General features: G+C 40.9%; 1 protein-coding gene across 3 annotated transcripts in view; it reads right to left on the bottom strand.

Moving 5' to 3' along the window:
• CCDC149 (coiled-coil domain containing 149) overlaps window positions 1–23,417 on the bottom strand; it is a 98,625-nt gene that overhangs the window by 15,786 nt on the left and 59,422 nt on the right. For all 3 annotated transcript variants that reach the window (XM_074321903.2, XM_074321912.2, XM_074321918.2), the window contains exons 5-9: window positions 13,946–14,062; window positions 12,938–13,110; window positions 12,150–12,222; window positions 10,639–10,723; window positions 8,531–8,675 (exon numbers count right to left, since the gene is read on the bottom strand). In XM_074321903.2, the coding sequence (XP_074178004.2) occupies window positions 8,531–8,675; window positions 10,639–10,723; window positions 12,150–12,222; window positions 12,938–13,110; window positions 13,946–14,062 (593 nt within the window). The remainder of the gene's footprint in view (window positions 1–8,530; window positions 8,676–10,638; window positions 10,724–12,149; window positions 12,223–12,937; window positions 13,111–13,945; window positions 14,063–23,417) is intronic.

The raw sequence follows: 23,417 nt of genomic DNA, 5'->3' as shown, positions 1-23,417 counted from the left end.
AATGAGAAACCCACTAGTGCCCTAGTAGAGAGAAAATGTTTTGAGATTTAGGATATATGTGAAAAATGGAGACTGTGTGTGTGTGAAGAATATATGCACATATATACTCTATTGAAAGTACATACGAGAATATAAAGTGAATAATTAAAAAAAATAAATGCTGCCATTCAAGTGCGTCCTCTCCCACAAAGGTAGTTCCCCTGGAAAGCTAAACAATTATTCCACCACTGCCCAAATATCTTACAGAATTCCTATTTAGGAATCGCTCATTGCTAAAAATGACAATTAATTTTGTACACCTTTAGTAGTACCACACCTTGATTCTTTGAGAGTGAGTCTGCGTTTTGAAAACAACCAAGTCTAACAAATAGGATGGGTGAACATACTTGGTAATATTGCTTTGAGTCAATAAAATAATAAGATCTGCCGTTTTAGATCTAACCTATGTCATACTGATAGACATTCTTCCTTGATATCTAGCATAATGCCTGGTAGATGTTCAAAATGTATTTGATTAAATAAATGCTTTTCTTTTCACATGGCTTCTAATTATCAATGGAGATAATTTAAAAAAAAACCCCACAACACCGACATTTCAAAAGAACTCTCAGTAATTGCAGAATCACTAGAATAAGGACATCGCTTTCTGAGGTGACCATTCTGATTCGTTGAAATATAAGTTGGAAGGTGTATTTAGAAAGATTATACTGTTCACCTGGAAGTCAAACTTTGTCTATTTGCATGCAAAGACAGAAATGTGGAAACAGGTCTCACCTCCGTTACTCTACACAAAATTAAATATATTGGGAAATGATTTCATAGTCATCTAAAACTTCAATCACTTTCCATTGGCCTGGAAATTGGAAAAACAGTCTTTATATTATTTGGGGGATTTTCTTGGCACTGTTGATGCTAAAATGATGCGGAAATATCCTTAATAGCAGTTTCAATCCCTTTCAGCAGGAGAAATCGGAACACCGGAATTGTTCTCCTGGCTCTCTTTATATGCCAGAGATAGCTGCACACACCCACATATATGCAGAGACATGAATATGTATATATCTGCAATATATATATATATATATATATATATATATATATATATATATCTTTGAATTCATCCTTATTTTGCCTGAATTGACTTGCAGCATCTTAATTAATATTCCCTTTGAGTTCACAAAAAAACTCTTTGACCTTATATATGTGGTTTTCTTCATCTAGGTACTTAGAGCTTTTCTTTGCTTCGTTTCCCTAAGTCTTAAATTCTGCATAGTCTTTATCAATTATTTTCAATTTTCACTCTATTTGTTGGGTCTATTCTGCTTTCATGTCTCTGACCCTTTAATAAACACCATTCTTCGTAATCTCGCTTTCAATATTTCCCTCAGACCTCCTGATCCAAGCTCCCTTTTCACCAGCTGATGGGTTTGAGATGCAATCACAGCAGCGCTCAAGTTGACGCCTGTTTTTTAACGAGATCAGATCATCGGTATGTGGCTGCCTCTTGGAAACAAAAGATAAGGCTGAATTCTTCTGTGGGCGCTGAAGGATGCCGTCAGGGCAATGTGTGAACGCGTGGTGAAGAGACATTTGGTTGTGTTTTTTCTGATGTTCTCTGATAACACAGCTACGTGTCCCAGAAGTGGGGTGAGGTGAATTTGCTGGTGTCCCCAGCAATCTACTTTCAGAGGCCCTGCCTGTGTGTCAGTGGTGACTGCTTTCCTCTTTGGCCTGACAGAGGCATCTGAGGCAGGGCTACAGGCAGTTAAATGGACCCAGTAGAAGTTGTGGTCATAGTAATCATATCAATAAGCATGGCAACTACACTACTGTTAACCTAAACAGTAAAACTAATCTTTCCTGAGTCCTGGATATGAGTCAGAGTCCACACTGAACACCTACCGGACTACCATTATCTCATCAGACCTGACAAAAGCCCTGCAGTGTACATTGTATTATTAGTTTCCTTTTACACCCGTGAACCCTAAGGAACAGAGAGGTTAAGCAACTTGCCCAAGGACACATAGTTCATCTCAAAATTCTGTCTATTCCCAACGTGCAGTGCTCTGACCTACCATACCCTACTCCTCCCATTAGGAAGCAGAGGCATGGAAGTTAGGTAGTTAACTTGGCCACAACCACGTGCAGGCTCAGCTGGTGATGAATCTGGATTTGAAGCAAAGCCTCAGTTTGCCTGCGAAGTGCAGATTCTTCACCAGTTCCCACTAATTGACAGCACTGTGAAGTGAGCTTCTCATGCCTCGAGCAAATTCTCGTTAAAAACTGTTCATATTGAAATACGGATGTAGCCACAGCTGACTTGCAAAATATAGCTCAAGATGCTTCAAATGACAAAGAGGGACCTCCTGATTGGCTTCACACTGAAAGAATATGGCAGGTGGTCCACGGAACGTGGTGTGATGCAGCCCAGGGAGAGAAGGGCTATTTGAGTCTTAATAGCTGGCCGTGTTCACAGATGGAGATGGTAGAAGTAGGAACAGGGTCTGTTCAATTCAGTTTGACCGATTCCACAAACAAGGTTGTTGGGGATAATGAAGAGAAGCAGACCCTGTTCCTATATGTAAGGGACTAAAAGCCTGGTGGGAGACAGACACATACAATGCCAGTGGAAAGCTTTAGTAACAGTCGATGCTTATCTATCACCTGTTCTGTATCAGCTATTACTCTAAGCACAACATCGTTATTATATCCCTTAGTCTCTTGCCACAATCAATGAGGCAGCTCTTATTATCCTAATTTTGTAGATGACGGAACTGAGACCCAAAAAGGTCAACTAACTTGCCCAGCGTGACACAGCTCGTAAGTGGAGGGGCCAGAATCAGCACCTGGGCCTGGAAATACTCAAGTACTTCAGGAGACGTGTAGAGCAGAAGTGAGGAGTAAATGAACAATGAATCCAGAGAGGCTGGTAGGGACCCAGATCACAAAGCTCTTGTTGCCCTATTGAGAATGTTGCGACTTATACATTGGCAATCGGGAGATATTGAAGTGTTTGAAGCAGAGAAGCAGCATAATGACGTTTAGGAAAAGCATTCTTGATGTGGAGTTGAGAAGGGACCAGAAGGAACATGAGCAGAAACAGAAAGGCCAGTTAGAAGGGTATTGTTCAGGTCAGAGATGATGGTGGCCGGGAACAAGCCAGTGGGGACGTAGGGAAGCCAAAAGCATGGGGAAACAGACAATAAGGAGTTGGTGGGTTGTTTGAGGTGTTTGTAGGATATCCATCTGGACATATGGGAGAAAGGAACAATCTGGGATTGCGAAGATGAGAGAGTAGCTTGGGGGAGTGAATGTACTCATCCACAGAGTGGGAGGGGTCAGAAGAACAGGGAACTGGAGTACCTCCTGTGTAAGGCAAGAAAGGATAGGAGAAACACAGCTGGAGATGGAGCAGGAGAGCCAGGGCAATGTGGGGCCGTGGAAGCCAAGGGAAGAGAGCGTTCCAGGTGTGCCAGTGTGGTCAATATTGTCTTATGCTGGAAGTGGTCATACTTCTAGATGAAAGTTTAGAAAAGGCTACTTAGAAGATGTGTCCAACACTTGAGAGAAATGTATCAGGACAGCGGAGATGGTAAAATCCGGAATCCCAGTGACAAGGTTGAGACAAAAGCAGACTATGAGAAAGTTGAGGCAGTGTATTAGGTGCCCTTCAAGTACTGTCGGGAATAGGAGACAAGCTAGGGCAGTAGCTTGAGGCATAAACAGGCGAGAGAGGCGATTTTTTTTTTTTTTTTTTTTTTAAAGCACAGGGGAGATTTTAAATAAAATTTTTATTTAGCTAGAGTTTGTTTTAAGATAAGGGAGATTTCAGCATATGTCCACCAAGTAGTCTAGGAAAATCCTGAGAACGTCAGGCCTCTAAATGGATTTTCAGTAGCAATTTCTAATAAGAACAACATCAGAGGGGATCTGCAAAGACAGAAGTAACTCTGGAACTGGCCACCACTGTGCCTCTGTCCTTGCTTTCTGGACAACACAGGGAGCAGGGATCCCTGTGTGAGGGTCCTTTGGAGAGCCAGGGCCTGAAGAAGAAGCACGTGGTTGTGGCTCTACGCAGACCTGAAGATAAGTCTGCCCCCCACCTCTACCCAGGTGGCCTTCGTTTGAATCTCTGCTCTGATCCGTGACAGCTCATGCTGCCACCAAGATCTTGAACTTCCAAGGCATTTACCATTGGCCATGGGAGGGGAAGAGGAAGGCATAGCAGGAAGGGTAGCAAAAGGCCATCATGTCCTCAGAAACCCACCCCAACACTACCCCACCACTGGCAAAGTGGTGGTTTGCTGGGAAGGACTGGAGAACTAAGTGTGGTGTTTAGTGAAATAGCACTGTAATATCTGCCTCATCTAGCAATGCTTTGCCATCTGTTTACAAGACAAGTGAACCTCATCTCTTCTTCAGCAATAATCAGACAACTGCCAACTCTCTGGTAACGAGTACCTCAAGCAAAATGCCTTTTAATTGAACATCTTCTTAAAATGGAAAGGCCTAGGTTTACTCATCAATTCTTCAAGATGGCTTCCACTGAACCTTCTTAAGAGGTGGGCGGTAACTGTCAGGCAGTGGAAAACACACTTACAGCACAGAATGTCTTTATTCCTACGTATCATGCTCCACCAAAACAAATCTATTTTATCAATTTCGTTACAGAAGGCTGAATCATGGGGGATATAACAGCAACCAGACGAAACACAGACTCTATTCTTAGCCCCCACTCCATTTGTTGTATAATTAGTTTCTTTACATGCTCCCAAATAAAATATGCATTGAAAATATGAAACTTAAGACCCTCTAAGTATTAAAAATGGTGTATTAGGTGCTTTATGTGCTGATATGAAGCAGTCTTCAAGAGCTACTGTTACAGGGAAAGTACAGAACAATGAAAAAACTTTTTTTGTGTGTATACTAGCTACTATTTGTAAATAACAAAAAACAAAGAAAAACCCCATAGAATATCTATATTTATTTGTATGTATGAGTATTTATGTCTATATAAATATATGTAGGTAATGCATTTGTGTATACATGCAGTCTTGGGAAGGGTCCATAAGAAATGAGGAATGGTGGTTTCTTCCAGGAAGAAGAATTGGGTGACTGAGAACTGGTAGCAGTTTGAGATACAGTAACTTCTTACTTAACATCCTCAATAAGTTCTTTGACTTTAAGTGAAACAACATAAAACAAAGCCAATTTTACCATAGCATAACTGACATAAACAAGAGTTAAGTTCTTACACAAGTCATCAACCTTATAACGAAACGTTGAACAAAATGACATTATTCAAGGACCTGCTGTCTATTGTCTAACCTTTTAAAATCTGAACCACGAGATGGTTCTAAAGTATTAAATAATTGCTAAAAATGAAAAAATGCATTAAAGCTAAAATAAACCTGGCAAAATGAAAATGTCAATCTTTCTCAAAAGAGGTGAGAGCCCACGGAACGTGGGAATGTGTGTATGGTTGCAGCGGGGCATGTTAGGGATGCATCAGGAAATCAACCCATTAGAGAGGTGGGAATGTCAGGTCAACAGCAGTGTGGATACCGCGTCTGGCAGACAGTGGGGACTCAGCCTGGCTTTTCAGCAGAGACTTGTGTCATGATCAGAACTGTAGTGGGCAGGGGGGTGTGGGAGTGCCTAGGTAGGTGGTGGGGGAGGCATGGCTGCAGTCTGAGGCTGGAGGGTGGATGGAAGGGTCTTCCCAAGGAGGAGGTGGTGGTCTGATAGGAAGAAAACAGAGGGGGCAGGTAGGAGATGTACACTGAAGGCCCATGGTTAACACTCAGGAAATATATATTGAGTAAATGAATGCATGAAAACCATAAAGCTCAACGACCATTTGGATGTTTGTATTAAGGGAACAGGAACCAAAGGATAGGAGATAATTCAATCATCCATTCATCAAATAGTCATGAGCACCCACTGTGGGCCCAGCATTGTCCTACATACCAGGAGAGAACAGTGACTGAGATGGACAAACATTCTGGCCCTGGGACAACTTAAACTGAAGTGCTATAGAGATTTGTCACACTGGGTATTAGGATGGTGGGCAGAGCCCATTGAATAGTCTTCAAATCATGCTATAAATGGCTACATAGCATCCTACCTGTTGGAATTACTATAATCTTAATCATTCTCCAATTAAAAAACATTGGGTTGTTTCCATTTTTATTATAAATGAATCCACAATGAACCACCTATGTGTAAATTTTAGGGTATTACTCTGATTTTTTTCATTATAATAAATTCCTAGAAGCAGACCATCTGGGTGAAAGGATACAAGCAGTTTCAAGTGTCTTAAAACATACTAAAGAATAGACGGTCCAGTTGGAAAGGTGGGTCTTGCACTTGGTGGGGACAAGAGTTCTGAGAAGAGTCTGCAGCAAATGAGAGGCAAAGACAGGGGGGGAATGTGGTCCTCCAGGTGGGCTAAGAAAAACTGAGACCTGACAACAAAGAAAAGTGGAGGAGGGCACCTGGGGTAGAGGGAGGGGGAAGAAGGGGAGAGGGAGGAGGGATTGAGACAGCAGAGAAAGTTGGAGCAATCCAAAAAGATGGGCTTCCAGATGGGAATGTGGATGTAGAGAAATTATAGAAGAAAGAGACACAGAAGGTGAGGTTTGGGGGTACTGGTGACCTTCTAAGGAAGACTAAAGTAGAAAATGCCAGAAGAGGTCTTGGGAGGTATTAAAGCTGAACTGATCTTTCTTTCCTGTGCATAGAATCACCCGGGCTTGCTAAAGTCCAGAATTCCTACATTCCCTCCTGAACCCCCTGAATTTGTATTTCTCAACAGGCATCCCTTCCAAATAATTCTAACATAGGTGCTTCCAGAATATACTTTGAGGGGGCAGCTGCAGAATTAAGGAAAGGTTTTGGGGGTTCAGGAAGAGCTGTGAGTTTCTAGGTGACAGGCAGAAGCCAGAGGGGGGACAGAGGTAGAAGAGGTTGAAAGAAGAGGTCACAGGGGAGCCAGGCAGTCTCCAGAGGAGGGAAGATGGCCTGGAATAACAGGGCTGCTGGCAGGCATGCTTCCCTGACAGGAGAGGGTGAGGGTGTGTGTGTGTGTGTGTGTGTGTGTGTGTGTGTGTGTGTGTGTAGCGGGGAGACACTGGTTTCACAGGGGGCAGCAAGCCTTGGGGCTCATGATGAGCAGCCTCTGTTTTCTCAGTAAAAGAGGGGCTCAGGTCACCCACTGAGAACAGATTAGCATTTAGAAGATCCAAGAAGGTCTGGAAGAGCCCTGCAAGGTACTTTATAGGGTGAGGACAAAGACGGGAACACTGAGGTTGCAGGGATTCTGCCTGAATAAATTAGATCTCATCCCTATTCTGGGGAGATTCCCCACTCCTCGCCCCTCCCCTGAGACACATCGGCATTTCAGCCTCTGGCTGTTTCATTCCTTGGTTAAGATTTCTTTAAAAAGAATTTTTGAAACTTCTTCTGTCAATAAATTACCCTTGTCATCCCTTTGAGATTGCCCAGACTCCCTCCACTGCTCTCTGCCTTCTTTTATATAGATCTTAATCTCCTGCGCGATCTTCCCTTCACTCCTGTCTTCTCGTTTTCCTATTTTGTTTTTATAATACTCTCAATCATTTTCCAGTTGCCTCACCAGGCCCCTGGATTCCTGATTCCTCCCTTTCTTGTGGGAAGCCCAGGCTTTTGGTGCCCGCCTCACTTCTTCCACACTTTCATTTGGGTTCCGCCTGTAGATGGTATAAGCAGGGCCAGCAACATAATTTGCAGGGCCCTGTGCAAAATGAAAATGTGGGGCCCCCTTGCTCACAAATACTGAAGAATTTCAAGATGGTGGCAGCAGCATTAGACCAAGTGCAGGGCCCTTCTGAGCACGGGGCCCTGAGCAACTGAAGCCACCCCTGTTTGCAATGTTTGCTGCTCTAAGTTATTGTTTATTCGCCATTCTCTGAACACTTTCGATTTTGCTTCTGTATTCTCTAACGGCTACTTTTACTTGAATTTGCTTGATTTTGCCCAACATAGTTAATATGTTTATAATAACCAAATAAGACATTGTGTTTTAATTATTGTTCCTTTCCACTATCTTTTGTGCTGATTTTGAAGAGTGACATGAGACTCCCTTGTAGGCCCACCTGCCTTTGAGGTGATGCTTGGCATTCAGAGCCCCTCAAGGTCGTGCTGTAGGTTCAAATGGCACTCAGGAGTTATCTTCCCTAAAGGAGACCTGGGGAGAAGTAGGCTAAGTGACCCAGGGAAGTGTACTATTGAAATCACCCATGTAATATGCATGACTCAGTGAGTGGCTCAGAGGAAGCATTCAATAAACAGTGACCAGTATTATTTGTTTGCCTGACTCCAGCTGATAACCAAGGTGCTGTCATAATGCAGAAATATAGTCCTAGTTTAATAAGTTGCCCTCCAGAGTTGAGAGCCCTCACCCCCTTCCCTGAAACCCTGTAGTCCCACCCAGTTGCCATCACCTCACATCTCTCCTGCCCACCCTCCACCCAAGAGTCCGGTCACCTACTTGTTGGTCTGCCTCTGGTGCTGGATGACCATGTTTTTCTCATGGATCGTCTCCAACAGGGCCGTTGCCAGAGATTTCAGATCAGAAATGGACTGTGGAGTTGCTGGGAGACTACATCCGTGATCCTCAGATAACAGATCCTGAACTAGGTGGGATATAAAATTTACAATTCAGTCTTAAATTCATCTGGAAGGAAAAGCAGTGTCAGTTCTTCCTGGATAATGACAGATCCCCTGCTTCTTAATGCTACTATGTTGTATTGAAGAATCCACTCCTAGTGTCAAAAATAAAACAAAATAAAAATCAGTGCGCAGGTTAAATTGGAAGTCTCATGGACTTCTATCAACAATTTTTAAAAGGATAATAATCTGTTGCATGTGTCCAGTATTTTACAGTTTGAAAACACTTTCATATTGACTAACACATTTGAGACTTAAAATTAACAACAATAACAAAAATCCACCTGGGGAGTAGTATTTATTTATTCTCATTTCATGCACAGGGAAGCAAGGTGCAGATGGATTAAAAACATTGGCTGAACATCCCACAGCCACGCTAATGACAAATGTCAGAGTTTCTCAGAGTGTGGTGCCCTCAGTGGATAGCAAGATAATTACAGAGATTATCTAAACTATAAAATATATTTTGTATATGCACGTTTTAAAAAAGCGTAGATAAACTAAGAGGTAACACAAAAAGATGACCACTTGTACTCCCACCAGACAGAAAAAAAAGAAACAGTATAAATCACTGTATAGTTTTGAACACCATTTCCTATACGACTATATGTAGTTATACAAATTTTTTCAAAACTGGGGAAAGCTCTGCTTTTTTCACTTAACCAGATGCCTTATCATGAATAGCTCCTAAAACATAACATGTAATGGCTGCTTGGTAGTTCATGTATAGATATATAATGATTAATCACTTCTGGACATTTGTGTTGTTTCCAGTGTTTTCTGTTATAACTGATATAGGAAGAAATTTATTGAAGCAAAATGTTTGCACACATGTAGAATTATTTCTTGTTGGCTCAAAGGGGATCAGTTTAAGGCATTTCATAATAGGTTGCCAAATGGTTATCTAGAAAGGTTGAGTCAGATTTACTGGTCTGTCACGATGTTTGAGAATGGCTAACAGTCCACATGGCAGTGATAAGACTGGGTCTCCTCATTCAAAGACATTATGCTATCAAGGGTATCCAAAGCTAAACTCAGATGGGCTACTTCACATTTCTATAGAGTATTGTAGTTTTCTTTTTAAAAAACAATTCTAGGGTGTTCTTTTCTAGTGGAATGAAAAAAAGAAGTTGCTTGGAAAAGTGCCTGGTTATTAGGCAGGCTGCAGATACAGAATTTTTTTTTTTTTTTAAGCCACTCGAGCGCTGGTTAAGACTGCCATCTGACTGTTGCTGGTCTGCACTGCCAACAACCCAAAAGTGGGCCAGTTGAACATGTTCAAATTGAGGCTAATGTTTAAAACTGAATTCTCAAATATTAAGTGTCAAAAGCAAGCTTTCAGCTATTTATTCCCCTGGACTGTTCTTGGGAGATCATTATTTTTCATCGGAATCGACAAGAAGGAGGAACAAAATTGCAATCAATAAATGCTTCTTTGAAAAAGGCACATGTTCCATGATAAAATGACTCAGCAGCTATGAAACTTTTCTGTTCTGATCATAGAGGCCAGGAAAAAGAGACATTCAATGAGGTTGAAACATGTACTCGGAGATACTAAACTGGTGATCAGAGACGGGAAAACATTCTTGGGAGAAGAGCACAGCGCAGGGGAAGGGATGTAAATGAGGGCCACGCATTAGGAAAATCTCAAAGGCAGTGGTTCTCAGAGGAGGGTCCCCAAACCAGCATCAGCACTACCTGGGAACTTTGTAGAAATACATATTCTTTGGGCCAAACAGATCTATTAAATCAGAAACTCTGGGTAGTGGGGAGCCTAGTGATCTGTGTTTTAACAAGTCCTCCAGGCAACTCTGATGCAGGCAGACGTTTCTAAGGATCGTCTCAGTTCCCAGTCCACAAAACGCAATGTGGACTGTCAGCTCCAGCATTCTGTGATGTACGTGGTCCCTCCCAGAGAACGAACCCTACCTTGTTTTGCAGAGAGGACGCCAGTCAGAGCACTGCTGCTGGATTTACCCTGGCCTTTTGAGTTTTTCCGTCTCTCGAGAGCATTCTAAAGCAGCATTGGGAGAAAAATAAAAACCTCCGTCAAAAAGCCAATAATGGAAAAACACCTAGTTACGATTAGATGCATCCTCCAATCCAGCACAGAAGATCCCTTTGCAAACTCCAAATGCTGGCCCACCTTTGAAAATTCTGAGTCCCTGCCAAAGAGCTAGGATTTTTATGGGCTTGGTAAAGAGTTTTGTTTGTTTTTTCCCCAAAAAATTGGTGCCCAGCAGAACGACAGCAATGCGTTTGTCATATATATATATAAAAGGCACTCAATGCATATTTGTTAAATTATTAAATCTGAAGCAAGAACTCAGTCTAATATGCGAAGTCACTAGTTATAAAACCCCTTTCAAACAGACACGAGATAGAGAACAGGTTTGCTTTCATACCAATGCCAAAAGATCGTTAGTGGCATCCAAAAGATCATTCTGTGGCTGGACTGGAAAAAGAGTCACAGTCAATTAGTGATATCTGCCATGGACACACGAAACGGAAGTGCATGTGTGCCACCTAAGTGTCATTCGTTGAAGAGACTCTTACATTGAAATTGATATGTACTGTATCGCCCGAGCGTGGCACACAGAACTGAATAAATGTTAAATGAACGCATATGCACATATTTCAAAATGATGTATTAATTATACATTTTTAAAAGCTGTATTCTTCTTTGGCTGCATTTATATACATATAGACTGGTATAAACTAAAGTGTGGCCCCCACCGAATGGAAAGGGGGAACAGCATGGAGACTTCTGAGAAAAAAGCCAACGTCAAAAGCCAGGAAAATGAAAAGTCTCTCCCAAGCATCTAGACTGCTGTAAAACTTCACCCTCAGGAAGAGAAATCAATCTATTTTCAAAGCAGAGAAACCCAGGAGATTTTTCTAATTATAACATTTACAAGTAACATCTGCAGAAATAGATATTATCAAACTAATGGTGCTGGAATTAGACTAAATAACAGTGGGGAGAATTTAAACACTGTGCCTTTTCAGTGTGACGTGAACATTATTGTTTAGATTGTGATTTCCCAATCTTCGTTTCTTCATCGCTCGGAACCATTTTCTTATGGATGATTATGAGACAAACAGCATTTGATGATAGAACGTTTTATAGACAAGCTGGGTAAGAAGCCTAATTTCATCTGGACCGAGGCTGTCAAGTGGCCACGTCCAGATTCTGGGGGTCTCGGTGTGCCCTATCCTGATAACAGCAACAGAAGGAAATCTTGCAAAAGCTGTTTTGTTGTGTTTTGTTGTTGGGGACTTAACTCTTACCAGTTACCCTTAGTGGAGTTCTTACTGGTCTCTCTCTGGGAGGGCAGGGAAGCACTAAAATATCTTTGGCACATAAAAGAGAATTAAAATAGAATGACATTTAGAGGTATAATAGTGAATCATCATGGTTGTCGTCATGATTCCTCTACCTTGTATTTGGCAATGTTAGATTTCAAGAGGTTGACCTCTTCATGAAGTTGCTTTAATCTCTCTTGAAGGTACCTAGAAAAAAATAGATACAACTAGAAAGTGTTTGGAGACACAGTAAAAAAACATATACTCAGATAGGAGAGAAGAAAGGAAAACCACATGCCTGAAGAGCCATCTTTTACACATGATGCGTTCTCACCACCTAAAGGGAGGCAGAGAAAAGTGCGTCTTTGTGACCTCTGCTTAAATGGATGCGATCAAGGTCAAATATGCCCAAATCACAGAAACCCCACTTCAGAAGAACCCTCTGCAGAGATCCCCTAAGGGATATCAACACAGTTTTCATATAATTCTCATTAAGATGATTCCACTGGGAAAGAAGGCGGGAAGAGGCGACACCAGACATAACATTAAGTCAGACACACACACACACTGGAATTTGCCTCGGGGAAAAGAAACAGCCAAGGGAATTTCTCAATTTATTTTCTTATTCTTTTCTCTCTCCTTGATCGCAATAACAAGCAGCTTTCACTGGTTCCCTACCCTTCTCGCCCAACTAGGGAGAGAGAGAAAAGGGTATGCATGTAGGTGTGTAGTTGTGTGGTACTTCTTTTCTGACTGTTACAACTAATACGTGACATTAATATCATGTTTTGGGGGTTGTGACTTTCCTTTCATTGTAAGGCAATTTTCTCAAAGGTAAATAGGGCAGCAAATAACTCCCAGCCTGCAGGCCTGTGGAGAGCTAGCATTCTGCCCGAGGGCAGGCCTGGGCTTGGCCACTTGCCTGTTCTCCATGCACAGGGCGTCCACGTCAATGATACGGTTCTCATGCCCACCCAGGATGTGGTTTAGCTCCTGGTTGAGCCTCTCCACTTTGTCCTGGTAGGAAGACCGTTCTTCTTTCACATCCTGAAGCTCATCCACAGAGGCCTGTAGGTCATGCTCCAGAGACTCAATCTGAAACCAAAGGAAGTGCCCTCACTCCAGGTGTCCTAAAGATGCCGGCTTTACGGCCGGAGATGGAGCCTTCCACTTGGTCGACTGGCTTTTAGAGAGCTTATTAATACCACCCGCATGCTATAAAATCACAAGCACCACACCCCGGAATATGATAAAAGCTAAAAGGACAGGGACAACTTCCTGCCAGACACTTACTATCTAAGATAGGATGCATGCGGCAGCTTGCAAAACCAGAAGCGATCCCTTACAATGGCAGCGTGCCCTAAAGCCAGAGGCTCGGAGAGGGCAAATCCAGACAGCGGGAACAGCTAGTGCCTTACAAATACATGCTTTTGCAAACCACTCTAGACCCAGAAATCTTGTTCAGCTCTTCAAAAGCAATTAGCAACAGGGATAGTGAAGTCTTCTAGGCTCTTGTAGCTATTCCCTAACTAGGGCTCTGTACCCGTTGAGGTTTTGCCTAAAAAGCATTGCTCAGCATTTCAGCGGAAACTTGCAAATTAAGGCCAGTTTGTCACGTTTTTTTGCCTCCTTGTCTATCCTGGGTAAGGGCAAGGGTGGAGGTGGGGGTACAGCGGCGGGTAGGGGGTGTCTTGTTGTGTTCAGAACAAGGGCACCAAAAGTAAGAGGGCAGACTTGCTGGAAGCCAGAATAAGCTTGGGAACCTAGTGAAGTACCGAAGAAGGAAAAGCATTCAGTTTGTATCCCTCCTCCTCTGATTCTCATCCCAGGCACCCCCTACTCTCTGAGCCACAGGGACACAGTCTACTCTCCTCTGTCGCATCCAGCTGTGCAGACCCATCCCTCACTCCTAACAGATGTTAGCAATAACCTGTTCCTTTGCTCTCTCCAGCTGCTGAACCAAGTCTTCACGCTCATGAGCTGCAAAGTGCCGCACGCCAATTTCTTCATCTCCGAGCCTCTGTTTGGCAATTGTCATCCTCAAGAGCTGCATTTTCCATTAGAGAGAGAGAGAGAGAGAGAGAGAGAGAGAGAGAGAGAGAGAGAGAGAGAGAGAGAATGAGAGATATTTAAAACGAATAGATCCAAACAAAACCCCAAGCATACTTTTAGGAGGTTTTTCAAGAAATGCTAGAGAAATGGACAAGACAAAGACATTTCTTGCCAACATCATGAATTAAAAAAAAAATTATACTGTAGTTTGTACATGCATGCACATACACGTGTGCATACATACAGGGTATAAGGCTAATAGGAACAGAGGCCTGGGCATTTGAAGGTAGATGACCTATGCCGCATAGCCATGGTGAGGAAACAAACTGGGTTTCTTTTAAACTTAGCAGATATTAAAAAATAACACACGCTGAGATGGGCACGCTTCCATACTCTTAACAAATGGGGCTATATTATCAAGGGCCTTAAAAACGTGCCTACTCAATGATCCAGTAACTTTACTTCTGACAATCTGGGCTAAGAATAATCCCAGACAGGGACTAGTTTTAGGAGAAAAAAAGAAAGTAGATTCCACTGTTATTTACAGAAATAGTGTGTGTGTGTGTGTGTGTGTGTGGGGTGGGGGGGACAAAGCTAGAAACAATGTCTGAAAGAGTGGAATTGTTAGCAAACTATAATTCAATGACTCAATGGTCTAGTTTGTAGCTGTTTAAACTGAGGGTGATGTGAACTACGTGATACCACAGACAAGTTCAGGGTGACATGTTAGGTGGGGAAAAAAGCAGAGCAGTAACTTTTATATGCAGTACGACTAAAATTATACTCAGAAGTCACGTGCAAAAGAAAATAAAAAACGACCAAATACCCCAGATATGAAAATGTGTATGTTTAGGTAATGGAGAAACTGTGGATGCTATCAGTTCTTTTCTCTGTTTTTTAACTTTTAAAAGAAGTACACATGGCTTTCATAACATATGTTTATTTACATGTTTTCTTTTAATTAAAGTTTATTGGGGCGACAGTTGTTTGTAAAGTTACATAGGATCAGGTGTACAATTCTGTAATACATTATCTATATCTCACATTCTGTGTTCACCACCCAGAGTCAGTTCTCTTTCCATCACTGTATATTAGACCCCATTTACCCCCTTCTAGGACCCCTCCTTCCCCTTTACCCTCTGGTAACCCCTAAACTATTGCCTATGTCTATGAATTTTTGTTCCTTCATTTGTTTGTCTTGTTCTTTTATTGTTTTCAGTTTTATATACCACATATCAGTGAAATCATATGGTTCTCTGCTTTTTCTATCTGACTTATTTCGCTTAGCATTATAATCTCAAGATGCATCCGTGTTGTCACAAATGGTACTATTTCATCTTTTCTTCCCGCCGAATAGTATTCCATTGTGTATATATACCACAACTTCTTTATCCATTCATCTATCAAAGGACATTTTGGTTGTTTCCATGTCTTGGCCACTGTAAATCAAGCTGCAATGAACATTGGAGCACACATGTCTTTATGTATAAATGTTTTCAGATTTTTTGGGTAGATACCCAGGAGAGGGATTGTTGGATCATATGGTAATTCTATTCGTAATTTTTTGAGGAATCTCCACACTGCCTTCCATAGCGGCTGCACCAGTCTGCATTCCCACCAACAGTGTATGAGGGTTCCTTTTTCTCCACAGCCTCTCCAACACTTATTATTTGTCTTGTTGATGATAGCCATTCTGACTGGGGTGAGGTGATATCTCATTGTGGTTTTTATTTGCATTTCTCTGATGATTAGTGATGTTGAACATTTTATCATATGTCTATTTGCCATTTGTATGTTCTCTTTGGAGAAATGTCACTTCAGGTCCTCTGCCCACTTTTCAATTGGGTTGTTTGTTTTTTTGTTGTTGAGTTGTATGAGTTCCTTGTATATTTTGGATATTAGTCCCTTATCGGAGGCACTGTTTGCAAAAATCTTCTCCCATTCAGTTGCTTGCCTCTTTATTTTGTCGATGGTTTCTTTTGCTGTGCAGAAGCTTTTAAGCTTGATATAGTCCCATTCATTTATTTTAGCTTTTACTTCCCTTGCCTTTGGAGTCAAATTCATAAAATGCTCTTTGAACCCAAGGTCCATAAGTTTAGTACCTATGTTTTCTTCTGTGCGGTTTATCGTTTCAGGTCTTATGCTTAGGTCTTTGATCCATTTTGAATTAATTTTAGTACATGGTGACAGATAGCAGTCCAGTTTCATTCTTTTGCACGTAGTTTTCCAATTCTCCCAGTCCCATTTATTGAAGAGGCTGTCTTTTCTCCATTGTATATTTTTTGCTTCTTTGTCAAAAATTATCTGTCCATGTTTATGTGGGTTTATTTCTGGGTTCTCAATTCTATTCCATTGGTCTATGTGTCTGTTTTTCTGCCAGTACCATGCTGTTGCCCTGTAGTACAAGCTAAAGTCAGGGAGTGTGATACCTCTAGCATTGTTCTTTTTTCTTAGGATTGCTTGGCTATTCGGGGTCTTTTGTGGTTCCATACAAATCTTACAATTTATTTTGTTCTATTTCTTTAAAAAACGCCATTGGGATTTGATGGGGATTGCATTAAATCTATATATTGCTTTGGGTGATAAGGGCATTTTAACTATGTTGATTCTTCCAATCCATGAGCACGGAATGTCTTTCCATTTTTTTGTGTCTTCTTCAATTTATTTTAAAAATGTCTTGTAGTTTTCAGCATATAGGTCTTTCACATCCTTGGTTAAGTTTATTCCTACGTATTTTATTCTTTTTATTGCAATTACAAAATAAATTGTTTTTTCTTTTATTTCTTTTTCTGAGATTTCATTGTTAGTATATAGGAATGCAATGGACTTTTGTACATTGATTTTGTAGCTGGCAACTTTACTGTATTCGTTTGCTGTTTCTAATAGCTTTTTGGTGGAGTCTTTAGGGTTTTCTATATATAGCATCATGTCATCTGCAAAGAGTGACAATTTAACTTCTTCATTCCCAATTTGGATACCTTTTACTTCTTTGTCTTGCCTGATTGCTCTGGCGAGGACTTCCAACACTATGTTGAAAAGCAGAGGTGTTAGGGGACAGCCCTGTCGTGTTCCTGAACATAGAGCAAAGGGCTTCAGTTTTTCACCATTAATTATGATATTAGCTGACGGTTTGTCATATATGGCCTTTATTATGTTAAGATATTTTCCTTCTATACCTATTTTATTAAGTGTTTTAATCATAAATGGATGTTGTATGTTGTCAAACACTTTTTCTTCATCAATTGATATAATTATATGATTTTTGCCCTTTATTTTGTTTATGTGATGTATCACATTGATGGATTTGCGTATGTTGAACCATCCTTGTGCCCCTGGGATGAACCCCACTTGGTCGTGATGAATAATCTTTTTAATGCATTGTTGTATTCGATTTGCTAGAATTTTGTTTAGGATTTTTGCATCTGTATTTATAAGAGATATTGGTCTGTAGTTTTCTTTTTTTGTGTTATCCTTAGCAGGTTTTGGTATCAGAGTAATGTTGGCCTCATAAAATGAGTTAGGGAGTATTGTCTCTTCCTCAATTTTCTGGAAGAGTTTGAGTAGGACAGGTTTTAGATCCTCTTGAAGGTTTGGTAGAATTCACTAGTGAAGCCATCTGGTCCTGGACTTTTGCTTTTGGGAAGGTTCCAGGTGACTGATTCAATTTCCTTACTGGTGATCAGTCTGTTTAGATTTTCCAGTTCTTTGGAAAATCTAGGAAGATTCAGCCTAGGAAGGCTATATGTTTCTAAGAACTTGTCCATTTCTTCTAGGTTAGTGAATTTGGTGGCATATAGTCCTTCATATTATTCTTGGATGATCCTTTGTATTTCTGTGGTGTCCGTGATAACTTCCCCTTTTTCATTTCTGATTTTGTTTATTAGTGTCTTTTCTCTTTTTATCTTAGTGAGTCTAGCTAAGGGTTTGTCAATTTTATTAATCTTTTCAAAGAAGCAGCTCTTTGTCACATTAATTTTTTCTATTGTCTTTTTGTTCTCTATTTCATTTAGTTCTGCTCTGATTTTTATTACTTCCTTTCTTCTGCTGACCTTGGGTCTTATTTGTTCTTCTTTTTCTAGTTCGTTAAAGTGTAACGTGAGGTTATTTATCTGGGATTTTTCTTGTTTCTTGAGATAGGCCGGTAATGATATAAATTTCCCTCTTAAAAATGCTTTTGCTGCATCCCTGAAATTTTGGTAGTATGTATTTTCATTCTAATTTGTTTCTATGTATCTTTTGATCTTGCCTCTTATTTCTTCTTTGACCTGGTCATTCTTTAAAAGTATGTTGTTTAATCTCCACATATTTGTGGTTTTTCCTGCTTTCTTTTTGCAGTTGATATCCAATTTCAAAGCCTTGTGATCAGAGAATATGCTTGGTATGATTTCAATCTTCTTAAATTTGCTGAGGCTAGTTTTATGTCCCAATATATGGTCTATCCTTGAGAATGTTCCATGTAAACTAGAAAAAAATGTATAGTCTGATGTTCTAGGATGAAGTGCTCTATAAATGTCAATTATATCCATTTCATCTAATGTGTCATTTAGGGCTGCTATTTATTTATTTATTTTCTGTTTGGATGATCTATCCATGGTCAATGTCTCCCTTTAGTTCTGTTAGTAGTTGTTTGGTACATTTGGTTCTCCCTGATTGGGGGCATAAATATTGATGACTATTATGTCTTCTTGTTGTATAGTCCCCTTTATCATTATGAAATGTCCATCTTTGTCTCTTGTTACCTTTTTTATCCTGAAGTCTGTTTCATCTGATATCAGTATGACTACACCTGATTTTCTCTGGGTACCATTTGCTTGGAGTGTCAATTTCCACCCTTTCACTTTGAGTCTATGCTTGTCCTTGTAGCTGAGATGTGTCTCTTGGAGGCAGCATATGATTAGATTTAGTTTTTTGATCCAATCTGCTACTCTATGTCTTCTTATTGGTGAGTTCATCACATTTACATTTAGGGTGATTTTTGATATGTGAGGATTTCCTATCATTGTATCTTTGGTTTTCTGGTAAGACTATGTCTCCATTGTTTCTTTGCCTTTTTGTTGTTTATTATTTCTGTGTGGTGATATTCTATGATTTTTCCCTCTGTTTCTTTTATTATGTTATATATTTCAGTTCTGGATTTTTTTGAGTGGTTACCATTAAGTTTATGTAAAAGAAAGCTTCATGTTTAGAGTATTCCATTTTCTTCAGCATGCTTACTTTCTCCATTCCCATATTCTGGTTCAGGCCTTTATTCTCCCCGCTTTGTGTTTTGGTTGTCACTAATTATCCCTATTTTTGCTGGTAAAATAGCCTTCTTCAGTATTTCTTGCAGTGCAGGTCGTGTGTTAGAAAATTCCCTCAGCTTCTGTATGTCTAGAAACGTCTTTATTCTTCCTTCATATCTAAAGGGTATCTTTGCTGGATATATTATTCTTGGCTCATAATTTCTCTTTCAATAGTTTCAATATTTGATTACACTCCCTCCTGGATTGTAGAGTTTCTGCTGAAAAAATCTGATGATAATCTAATGGACTTTCCTTTGTAGGTTACCATTTTCTTTTCCCTGGGTGCCTTGAGGATTCTTTCTTTGTCGTTAATTTTTGACAGCTTCAATACAATGTGCCTTGGAGAAGGCCTGTTGGGGCTGAGGTAACTAGGTGTTCTATTTGCTTCTTGGATTCGAGGATCCAGTTCTTTCCGCAAGTTTGGGAAGTTCTCATTGACTATTTGTTTGAACATGCTCTCTGTTCCCTTCTCTCGTTCTTCTCCTTCTGGTATGCCGATTATTCTTATATTGCTCTTTCTGATGGAGTCAGAAAGTTCTTGTAGAGTTCTTTCATTTCTTTTAAGTCACAAGTCTCTTTCTTCTTCCATCATTTCCAGATTTCTATATTCGATGTCACTGATTCTTTCCTCCATTTGGTCAACTCTACAACCTAAGCTGGCTATTTCATTCTTCATTTCATTTATTGAGTTCTTAATCTCCAGAAATTCTATTTGGTTCAAAACATTATCTCTTTGATAAATGTTCATTTTGTTTTTTGACTGTGTTTCTGCATTCATTAAACTGCCTGTCTGTGTTTTCTTGCATAGTGTTGAGTTTTTTAAGAACTGCAATCTTTAATTCTCTGTCATTTAAGTCACATATTTCCATGTCTTTAAGTTCATTTTCTGCTCGGCAGTGAGGGCTTAAACCATTATTTTCAGTCCTCTTCCCTCAGTCTTTGCTCCAAAGTCTCTGCCGTGAGCGTTGGGTTCAGCTGTGTTATATGCTGCCCCGTCAGCCCTGTGGGCCATAAGCGGAGCCCTAGCGGTCCGAGTTCTTCCCTCTCCTGCAGCTGCGGTAGTTCCGGGATGCAGCGAGCTTGGAGCACTGAACTAGGTCTGCGTCTTGTGCCCGCGTAGCCCCGTCTCCACACTTCTCCCTTCCCACCTTCCAGTTCGCACAATTCGCCCACCTTTAGGTGATTTCAGTAGTTGGCCTCTTCATCTTGCCTGTCTGCTGTGCAGGGAGTCCTTTGTGGATTTATAGTTGTTCAATTCATTGTAAATTCCAGGATAGATTTCAAGAGGCTCACTTCACACCGCCATTTTTATGTCATCTATTTATATATTTTTAAATCCTCAGGGATAAGATTCCAGTCTTCAGAAATGGAATTTTCCAAAGGATCCCCACGGAATCCCTAGCTTGCCCAAACTCCAGGGCAAGCCCCATGTGCAGCTCCAAACCTTCCAGGTAGGACCACGATGGGAACTATGCAAGATTCTAGGAAGATCCAGTGGTCCCAGAGAATCCCTTCTGTGCCCATTAGTGCCAAGCAGATTGCTATTAGAGCAACTTTTTACAGTTACAGCACTGATTCCAGATACTTCTTCTAAAGAGGATGTAAGCCTGACTCCCCTGCCTCCCTGTTGGGTGTGTGTGGATGGGCTTCATACATAGATGAGATCCTGGGGACAGTTTTTTGCTGTCACACAGATCCATCTCAGCCAGCAGTGCCTGCTTGAGGCACACTCTTCCTTGTTCCTGCATGAATTTTGAGGGATTTGTTGCCAGTAGAGAAAGTGGCTTTATTTTCAATTCTCTGAAGGATTTATGGGCAGGTGAGAGATAGAAAGTTAAAGGCCATGGTAGACTATTAACTAGATTGAAATAATAAATAACAGCAATGAACTTTGAAAGAGATAATCATTAAAGAAAAGTAAAGAGCATTTCAAGCAGCATCAAGTTTGAGTCCTTATTTGCAAACTACTCAGTTGAACAGGACAAAATACTTATTGTGCACCTTCTAGTCACTAACGCATCAGTGAGATTGGGCAGACAATGTTCCAGGCAGAAGACAGGCTTATATAAAGTCCTGACAGAGGATGTATACAGAGGGCTGTACTTCATGGGAACTGATTATAGTTGAGCCACATTACTCAGGGATTCTGTATTTGAGAATTGGCACAAATTTATTTGCAATCTCAAAATCACCACTCACGGTACTTTTGAATCATGGGCAAACATGTGAGGACAAGCGCAGAGTTGCAAAAACTGTGACTCGTCCATCAGCCAGGTTCCTGAGGTTGAGCAAGGTGATGCTCTGCCTCTTGTTTTAGCTCTCTCCTGTACACAGGCGTCTTTTTCGTGGTCCCATTTTCTTTCTCACATTTTCAAGCTTGTTTGTTGGTGTTTTGCTGTTTAAGACGGCCCCCACGGGTAGTGCTGAAGTGCTGTCTAGTGTTCCTAAGCCCTAGAAGACTGTGACGTATCGTAGAGAAAATGCACGTGTTAGGTAAGCTTCATTCAGGTGAGTTACAGTGCTAGTAAGCTCAATGTTAAGGAGTCAACAATATACATGAAATACTGTGACTTTAAGCAGAAACGAGACACACACAAAACACGTTACACATTGATCCGTTGACAAAAACTTTGTGACCAGAGGCTGGGAGGAACCTGTCAATCAGTGGTTGTTGGCGTTAATTCAACACCAACAGGAGTCCCTAATTTGGAGCACAGTGACAGTGACGAAGGAAACTTTATTTAGTGCAAATATTTCAATTGTGACACAGCATGGCTGTGAGAACAGCGCAGTCGTGTTACCAATCAATTATGAATCAGCACTGCTGTGGAACAGCACAGCTGTGAGGCGGACCTGGGGTGAGGCGGACCAGGGGTGAGGCAGAACTGGGGTGAGGCAACTCCACTCTGCCCTGCTACAGGGAGATGTCTTCAGTGTTTCAGCTCCAGCCAGGAAACTCAATCTTCAACCTTCAGTGGAAAAGGAAAGTGCACTCTCTGATTCAGAGGGGAGCTGACTTTAATATTGAGAGAAGTCCCCACCCCTGGACCCTGATAGGTCCATCCTCATGCAAATGAAGTGTCTAAATCCTCACAGTTTGATTAGTCCAAAAAGCACTGTCCTGTTGATCAGAATAGAGCTGCTCTGATTGGTTGGTAAAGATGCTAATGGAGGATATAGCTGCACAGCTTCAATTGGATGTGGAAATTCTCAGTCCTATTGGTTGAAATATGATTCCAGGAACTCCTCTGTAAGGGTTGGTTGATGGCAGGAACACAGTGCAGGCAGGCAGCTCAGTGCAGGCCTCTCCTGGAAGGGTGGCTTGCATGAGAGGCCCACTTAGAAACAGCTGCTAGGCTCTGCTTTTAAATTTGAGCCTGGTTAGCCACAAGAGCCCTTCGTCTTCCGTAGGCATCTTCTTTCTCAAGGTCGACAAATCTAATCCTGTATTTCCCCTAGGAACAGTGGTTCAGTATTTGCTAATTCAGTGTTCGCAGTGAGAGTAGAGAATATAACTACAGTAAATAATGAGAATTGACTGTATTAGGGGTGGCAGGTGTGTGTGTGTTTGTGGGAGGGGGGTGGCTGCACTGGTTAATTCAACTGAAAGCTGCAAATTGCGTGAAAATTTTTCCATGTTGCACAATTTCTTGGTTCAGGACTTTCAGAACCCCAAGTTGGTATACAGAGAGACAAACAGCTAACCAAATAAGAAATATTTCTCAAATCAAAGGGTCTAGGAACAGGTAGTCTCCTGCTTTTTTTTGGAATGAGGCAACAGGAGGCCTGCAACATGGCTTTGAAAGTAGGGCTCTTTTCTTGATATATGAAAAGCCAGACTGACAGCCTGAACTTTAAGTAATAAAACACCACTGTGGTTTTCCATTCACAATATGCTTCACTGAACACTTAATTTAGAATCACACAATTATGTTTTCTTAATGCCGATTAATTATTAAACATGTTTATTGAGGTCTGACAGCCATATAAGAGAGTCATCTTTTATATACTGGATGCCTGTTAAGCTTCAATAAATATGTTAACAATCATTTGGTGTTTAATGTGCAT

This window comes from Rhinolophus sinicus, chromosome 1, assembly GCF_057876585.1.
Source record: "Rhinolophus sinicus isolate RSI-liver-muscle chromosome 1, RSI-T2T, whole genome shotgun sequence".
NCBI lineage: Eukaryota > Metazoa > Chordata > Mammalia > Chiroptera > Rhinolophidae > Rhinolophus > Rhinolophus sinicus.
This window is presented reverse-complemented; position numbering and strand designations above follow the sequence as displayed.